The sequence below is a fragment of the Ictalurus punctatus genome, chromosome 1 (assembly GCF_001660625.3).
Source record: "Ictalurus punctatus breed USDA103 chromosome 1, Coco_2.0, whole genome shotgun sequence".
Taxonomy (NCBI): Eukaryota; Metazoa; Chordata; class Actinopteri; order Siluriformes; family Ictaluridae; genus Ictalurus; species Ictalurus punctatus.
Window position 1 is genome coordinate 4,022,266 of NC_030416.2, and position 8,467 is coordinate 4,030,732.

The window sequence follows — 8,467 nt, forward strand, 5'->3', positions numbered from 1 at the left end:
TCTGTGAGAGTGGTGAGTACTCATACCTGTCCTGTCCTCTGACCCCAATGACTGTAGATATGGCTTGAGCTTGTAATCCGGAGTAAAAATGTCCCTGAGGCCCTCTAGTGGTTGGCTGCAGTAGAATTTTTAACCCTGTCCATTCTCGTATTAATGAATGGGACAGATGGCAATTTTTCATTTTAAGTTACAGCTCTACAAATTATTTTCGGGAATTGCGTTCTGTTGTTTTTAAGTTCAGTCGATCATGATATCTAGCCCGATATTCTCCCTTACTGTTAGAATGATTGATTGATTAATTGATTGTGCATCTCTGTACTGGTGGTACATCAACTGGCCAAACTCTACACTTACTTTATTTCTTAGTCCACTGTCGAATCAACTATTTGGCGTTGTACATTGAATGGATAGTTTTGTGGTTTCTACAACAATGAGAATATTACATATCACAACATATTAAATGATCAATCTGGATAACAAAAAACATACTATGCTACAAGTGTGTACAAGTGTGACAAAGTACAAATAATGCTATGCATGTAAATCTCCACTAGGTGGGGCATTGCACCAAAATTGAGCTCTATAGGATTCACAGACTTGCTTGTTATTGTGCAATTAATGCGTAATCCTAACAATTTAAGCTTTACAGAACTCTGTGAGGTCATTTATTATTATTACTCTCAAGTCTACATAACTAATGTACAAAACCATATACAATGTATAATTCTAGGTATTTCTATCACTTCACTATTTGAATTATTTGTATACATGGTTCATTATTGGAGAACAGGCAACTGTCAACAATTCCAAGGAAACAAATAGCACATCACTGATTGTTTTGTATGTACAGCTAACTACATGAGGTCATTACATACTGTGTATGTAAGAACTTACTTTGTCAGCAACGTACAAATATAACAATATATGACCAGTGAAACAACAATCCAGGGAGTGAATCCAGCATATACGCAACAGTACTCTTCCCCATTATAAAAGTAAACAAACAACACTGTGCAGAAAAGGTTGACATAACCATCAGTATAACCTATGTGGAGCAGGGAATTTTGCACGCTTATGTTATAATAAATGCATTTTATAGAGGTTATTTGACAATAAATAAAAACAAAGGTCGTCAACCAATGACAAAATAATGGCTAGGCTTGGGACGATTGACAATAATATTGGGATAATATTTCTGCTATCATGATGATTATCAGGTCAGACGAATTAAATGTCTGTCAGAAATGGGCTGTCTTAATAACCTGCCGTCTGACCTCAGAGCAGAGCAATGAAAAAACTTTCTGTGATGTGTCTTAGCTTCCCTTGTCCCTGCTGCAAAACAGATAAAGCTGTGAATATCTTCATTCTCAAAATATGAAGACAGATTTCAATTAAGAAAAAGAAACAAGCATGTTGTTTATCAGGGCTAATTCAACAAGTATCTCCAGGAGACTTGGTGCAATGGTTGAACCTAGGTTTTTCCCAGTTCTTAGACCAGTTCTTTACTCTGCACAGCACCCCTGGAGCAGAGAGCATTAAGGGCCTTGCTCAAGGGCCCAACAGTGGCAGCTTGGCAGTGCTGGGGCTTGAACCCCCAACCTTCTGTTCAGTAACCCAGAGCCTGGATTGCTGTGCTTACTCTCTGTGACAGAGTGAGGAGTTCGGCAATCTGTGAGAGCCTCTGAGTAGAACCTGCTGCTCCTCTGAATAGAGGAGCCGGTTGAGGTAGTTTTTACACCTACAAGAATGCCCCAAAACAGCTAGAGCTGTATCAGGCATGTCCCAATGGACAGAGACTCCAGAGAGAACATACACATGAAGCTTCACACAGACAGTAACACAATCTTAGCATCAAACTACAGACCCTGGACATATGAGGTGGCAACAATTGTATGAATTAAATAAGGCTTGATCCACCAAAGGACTTCAAAACAAGATGTGTGTGTGTGTGTGTGTGTGTGTGTGTGTGTGTGTGTGTGTGTGTGTGTGTGTTATAGGAAAATAATCAACAGCAGTAACCCAAGAGTTACTCCTACCACCTCAAAGTTGATTATTTTCCAATAACAGCACACTCAAAGTGTTTTATTTATTCCTATTATACAACAAATAAAACAATTTTTAAAAATGTATTGCTAAAGTTGATCTTTTATAGTTATAGTAGTTTAGTTTTCATTCATGTTATAGCAGCGATTAACAGTCCTTACCTTATTTTTCCTTACCTACCTTTTCTCTCTCTCTCTCTCTCTCTCTCTCTCTCTCTCTCTCTCTCTCTCTCTGTCTCTCTCTCTGTCTCTCGAAGTTAAGAAGTGAAAATACATAGTTTGTCAACAATTATGTCCATTTTTGAAAAGGTAAAAAATTACAGCTTCACCCCTGACTCTTGCAAAGTGCTGGCACTGGAGACTCCTTCCAAGTCGAATGAACACTTTCATATAAACGTGATTTTCCTTGCAGCCAAATATAAACACCAAACACCTTCTGACCAAGATTTGAGAACTCATGTATGGAATATAAATACTCAAAATATACAGTATGTATCTGACCTGTTAAGCTCCTTGGACAATGTTGGCAAACACTTCTATGTGTTTTTTATTTATTTATTTTTTATTTTTTAATTTTTTTATGGTTTAGCTTCAAATTGGCCTACATGTACATAATTATAATCAAATCAGATGTTTGTATCATTTTGTTGGGTCAAAAGATGAAGTGACAAGAAAGCCAGACAAACCAGGCTACACCTTTATTCACATGTAAAGTGTTTTTAGTGTCTAGAAAGTGCCATATAACTGTAAGGAATTATTATTATTATTATTATTATTATTATTATTATTATTATTATTATTATTATTAATGCAGTGACCTTTTCACATATAAATAACAGAGGCCTTTTTTTGCACTCAGATTTAACTTGACACTATTGATTTCATGAGTAAGGAAACAGAGAAAGGGAACAGACAGTTTTTTTTAATTATTGGCAAGAAAAGACAAGTAGGTTGAGGAATAGTTCAGAGAGTACATACAACTTTTTCAAGGCATTCATGGCTCTATTCATTTTTGCTTATTAACTGCATATTTTTTGTTCAATAAATAAGATCCATTTTAATTAAGTTGGCTAAATTTGGTTCTGAAGCACGCATCTGCATTACATGAACTAGTTAATCTGGGCAAACAGATAAAAACCTGACCCCCCAAAAAAGACAATATATAATCCACACACAGATTATATACTTATATTCTGAAATCTATTGAAATGTTATGGTCTTTAATCTCCAGTGAGCTGAATCAGCCAGAGGGCTAAAAAAACAAAAAACAAAAAACAAAACAAACCCCCCCAAAAAAAACCTATTTACTATTTTTAAAATATGGTATCATCACTATACATTAAAGTCTTAAGTGTTTTCTTTTGCAAGCTTCAGTTTATCACCTAAATTGTTTTTGTTTTCTATTTCTATTTCCTTTTTGTTTATTTTGTTTCATGCCAGTTCATAAATGTAACAACAGGTGGCACTGCAGCACAATACTAAAGATTTCAACTGAAAATAAGTAAGAAAATATTGAAAACAAATAAAACTGAAAAAGAACTACAAGAAATGTTCTATAGGCTCAATTCCATTTTTACCACAACCACAAAGAAAAAGAAGGAAAGAAACTTTGGAAAATTATAAGCATTCGGCAGTTTTTTTGCAATGCAAAACAAATCTGTGTCATAAAACTAATCTTGCACTGTATGGTATTTTGTACTGTGACCCTTGAAACGTTAGATTTTTTCAATTTCAATTCAATTTTATTCGTATAGCACTTTTAACAATGGACATTGCCGAAAAGCAGCTTGCTGTATATGGATGCAAACAAGATTATATTTCTCAAATACATGGTGTTACAAGGTCAGTAGGATAAAGCCCCACCCCAGGAAACTGCAGCTCCACCTACTCATATAGCAGCTTCCACAGTTTGGTTTCACAGTCAGTCTGAGACTGAGGAGACATGGCCACGATGTACTCCAACCTGACAAGTAGGTGGAACTTTCATTTTGCATCATTGTTAAGTCTGGCAACTACTTAGCTACTACTTTCACACTGTCTAGACTCTAGAGCAAATGACTGAAAACGGACATTATTTATAGCTCTCAATAGATGGCGATCCAGCAGAGTACCAAAATAAATTTCTGATGTTAAAACAAAGGCAAATAGTTTTAGATGATTAAAAAAGGGCATAGTAACAATAGCATCAGAAAAAAACGTGTTAGCCTTTTATAATGTATTATTATTTATTATTATTGACCTTTTCATTTATTATTGCATTGTACTTTTCTGTGATAATGAGACCATTGTTTGTTTCATATATAGCTGAGGACTACTCTGAATATTACAATAAAATATTTGATGAAAACACACAGCTCTGCAGCAACACCAATGTAAGTGCTTTTAGCCAAGTCTTCATACCTGTCCTCTACAGCATTGTCTTCATCGTGGGATTCATTGGAAATGGCCTGGTCTTGTGTATCTTGATCAAATATCACCAAAGGTCAAATGTGACAGATGTGTGCCTCTTCAACCTGGCCCTTTCAGACCTTCTTTTCTTGATCTCATTGCCTTTCTGGGCCCACTATGCCGCCATCTCTGAGTGGACCTTCGGTGGCTTCATGTGTCAGGCAGTGACAGCGCTCTACATGCTGGGATTCTATGGAAGTATCTTCTTCATGATCCTCATGACCTTGGACCGCTATGCTGTCATTATCCATGCCCATAACTCTCTCTTCTCCAAGCACCGGTCTGTCAGAGCTAGCATAGCTGTGGCTTTCTTTATGTGGGCACTTAGCTTGGGAGCTTCTCTGCCAACTATTATTTTCTCCCAAATGAAGAATGAATCAAACGGGTGGATATGCAAAGAGGAATATCCAGAAGGGTCAGCATTTAAGTTTTTCTCGTACATTGAACTGAACCTTTTTGGTTTGATTGTTCCTCTCTCTGTGATGGTGTTCTGCTACTCGCGCATCATCCCCGTCTTAATGGCCATAAAATCTCAGAAGAAACACAAAGCTGTCAGGCTCATCCTGGTCTTGATAATTATTTTCTTTCTCTTCTGGACGCCCTACAACATCGTCGTCTTCCTGAAGTTCCTGCGTCAATTAGGCTACATGAGCACCTGTCAGTGGGAACAGGACCTGCACATGGCTACGCAATGGGTGGAAACCATAGCGTTCAGTCACTGCTGCCTCAACCCCATAATCTACGCCTTTGTGGGGCAGAAATTCAGGAATTTGGTTCTCAAGATACTAAAACAGTGGTTTCCTGTTTGCTTTGGTCGGTGCACAACAATCGGCAGTGAGTTCTCAGAGAGGAAGGGCTCTATGTCGTCACGGACCTCAGTGATTTCCAGCACAAAGATTGTGTAGCCAAAAGTGCAACAGCTGAAACCTGGGTTAATCATTGAAAATTAAACTGTAACCCTCACTGTTAAAACATTGCATATAAATTTGCAAAAAGTTCACAATTCTATTTGTGTAGCCAAAAGTGCAACACCTGAAACCTGGGTTAATCATTGAAAATTAAAATTGTAACCCTTACTGTTAAAACATTGCATATAAATTTGTAAAAAGTTCACAATTCCATACTTTGGTTAAATCCTGCATATTAAGTACAGATACTTTTTATTGACATGTTGTCCTTATGTATTTTTTTTTCTACTTATTTAGTCATTGTTGTTTATGTATAGTTTTTGTGTACTTTATATGCTTAGTTTTCCATTTTTAAATGAAATGAGCATGTATTGCTTACAGCATGCAAATGGTGTCGTGAGGCAATTTTAGAGATATATTTTACTGAATGTAAATAGTGCCATCTCACATAATATGTAATCATTTTATATCAAGCATCATTAAATCACATTAAGACTTAAGAAATCTTTTCTTGTCATATATTTATCATACTATTTGCACAGCATAACTGTGTTTCTGAAGCCCCTCTATTTTCTTGTATTTTGAATTATGATCCTAATTCGAGGTTTGATATTTCAATGCTTGATGCCACATCCTGAATAATAGCAGAAAAAAATCCCCCTCCGCCACCTCCCCAAGCAGCCAAGCGCTTGTGGCATACACTATATAACATAATGTATTCAACTGTACTAGTTTATATGCCTTAAGTAAGAAATAAAACCAAACATACTATTACTGGAAAATAATCAGTGACGGGGTGAGGTGATGTGGCCTGATATGAAGCTGAACATGACATGAAAGTACACAGAGCTCACATCATGGCTGATTCAGAGTCTGTCACTTGCATCTGCGAGCTGATAGTTCAAACCCCTCTGGATGTTGCCAGAACCAGGATCAAGGTGAGTTGGAAGAGTTTCACCATGGGGCATGAAGTATTGTATTTACCTTCAGCTGCAAAACCAGTTGTTGTGGCTGAGCCATGTTTGATGTCAATGACTTCATCTGCTCAGAGAGAGCCTCAAGGGAATTTCTGGGCTTTTTCCTCCAGCACGTCTGAGAATTGCGTTTTAGAGGCTTTCCTGGCTGGACCAGGATTTTAGGTCTGGCCCCCAACCTTGGGTTTTAGGCCAGCTTGCCATGCCTGTTGAGTTAGCATTGGCATAGCCTTGCATTTGGCACAGGAAGCATCTGAGTCAAACAAAATATATTTATTGTAATAGTTCATATGCATTAAGTGAGAAATAAAACATTTTGATGGTGTGCTTTTACTGTTCCCACCCTGAAGCTGATTATTTCCCAATAACAGCGCATCCTGAAGTGTTTTAGTCCTCTCATGCCACAGTGATTTGCCAACAATTTCCATTTTTATTTTCTTTAAGAAATGGCACAGTTTGCATCATATCCATTTATAGTTATATTTACTGGTGTAAAGTTAAATAAGTTTTAACAGTTCAGATACACAATTAAGGACAATTAGAGTTCAAGCATTTTGTCAAACTGGTTTTTCAAACAAAAGAAATCCATCTTTCTAAACAATTATTGTTGTTATTATTATTATTATTATTATTATTATTATTATTATTATTATTATTATTATTATTATTATTATTATTATTTTACAAGTATTAGGGACTATGATAAATAAATCAAAGTGCACTAATTGAGTCAATATTAGGTGCTTGGTGCAAAAAGGTGACAGTAGTTAACACTGTGTATTAGTGCATTAGTGCTAAACAACATGCACGTGTTATACTGTACTTTAATGCAGCTCGACATGAATCTGTTCCTTAACATGATAAACCATTGTATCACATTCACATACAAAGCACAATATCTCTGTAGCCCTACTAATGGAACCTGGCTTTGGGAAGATGGAATGTCACTTTGCCACCACACTGGTGGGAAAAGAGCCAGAGTTAGTGTGTTAGATGGAAAAGTATGGGCCAGATATAGTTGGCCTTACATCCTCACACATTAAGGGCTCCTGCAAGAAATATTTTTATTTTTTGACTTTTACCAAGTTGATATCTTTCCTACTCTAGAGTTGTCATCCACCTCAGTGTGGGGACACACTCCAGTCCCCAATTGGGGGTTTTCCGAGAGTACAAGACATTTGCCTCAATGAGATTTTAACTCTTAGAAAGGAAAACTCTGAGTGGTGTTTGTACATGACTATTTCTTGGAGAAGTTGAAGCAGATGCTTACTAAATAATTGCTAATGACTCCATAGAGCTCCTGAGGAAAGACAAAACTCTAAAATGTGTGTTCAGGGACATTGAGTCTGAATAGACTATGTTCAAGTCCTCAATCTTAGAGGTAGCTGAAAGAGGGTATGGCCAGAAGGCTGTCTGTACCTGTTATGGTAGTTACCCTGAGATGGGCTGGTGGACACCAGTAGTGAGGGAAGCACTCAAGCTGAAGAAGGAGGTCTTCTGAACCTCTGGCAGGCATTTGGGTAGTGACCAAAAGTAGGTTCCTGATTGCTGGACTTATTTTACATGATAGGATGAGAAGCTTCTCAACGAGTAGAGCCCGTTGCTCTGAATTGAGGGGTGGCATTTGAGCTGGTTTGGACACCTTACAAGAATGCTGCTAAGCAGCTAGAGCTTTAATCAAGCTAGTCCCACTCTACAGAAGCTCAGGATCGAAACACAGATCCTGGATCCTGGACCTGTGAGGTGGCAAGACTTGAATCTTGAATCTTAATTTATATACTTATATTCTGAAACCTATTGAAATGTTATACTATCTAGTCTGTAGTGAGCTGATCCATTACAACATCCTACTAACAGAAATTCTCAGAGTTAATTTTACCTTCAGGAACAGCCAGAGGGCTAAAAATCTATGTAGCATGTTTAAACACAGGATTACTGCAATACATTAAAGACCCAGGCTTGTGGAATGTTTGTCAGTTCAAACATGTACCAATAGGTGGCACTGCAGCACAATGCGAATGATTACCATGGGCAATAAGTGAGAAAAGATTCAAACTAACAAAGAAGTACAAAATAAATAGATAAATAAATGCAA

The 8,467-nt window shown here is 37.2% G+C and overlaps 1 protein-coding gene across 1 annotated transcript; it reads left to right on the plus strand.

Moving 5' to 3' along the window:
- The first annotated feature begins 3,926 nt into the window (after window positions 1–3,926).
- LOC108274836 (C-C chemokine receptor type 4) lies at window positions 3,927–5,887 on the plus strand. Its single transcript, XM_017485302.3, has 2 exons — window positions 3,927–4,012; window positions 4,347–5,887. The coding sequence occupies exons 1-2, from the start codon at window positions 3,985–3,987 to the stop codon at window positions 5,393–5,395; spliced, it is 1,077 nt and encodes a 358-aa protein (XP_017340791.1). The 5' UTR covers window positions 3,927–3,984; the 3' UTR covers window positions 5,396–5,887.
- The last annotated feature ends 2,580 nt before the right edge of the window (window positions 5,888–8,467 follow it).

Excerpts from the sequence above, each read along its gene's own strand:
- LOC108274836 (XM_017485302.3), top strand. The coding sequence starts at position 3,985 with ATGGCCACGATGTACTCCAACCTGACAA. Across the intron at positions 4,013-4,346 it reads GATGTACTCCAACCTGACAA|CTGAGGACTACTCTGAATAT; the intron begins GTAGGTGGAACT and ends TTTCATATATAG.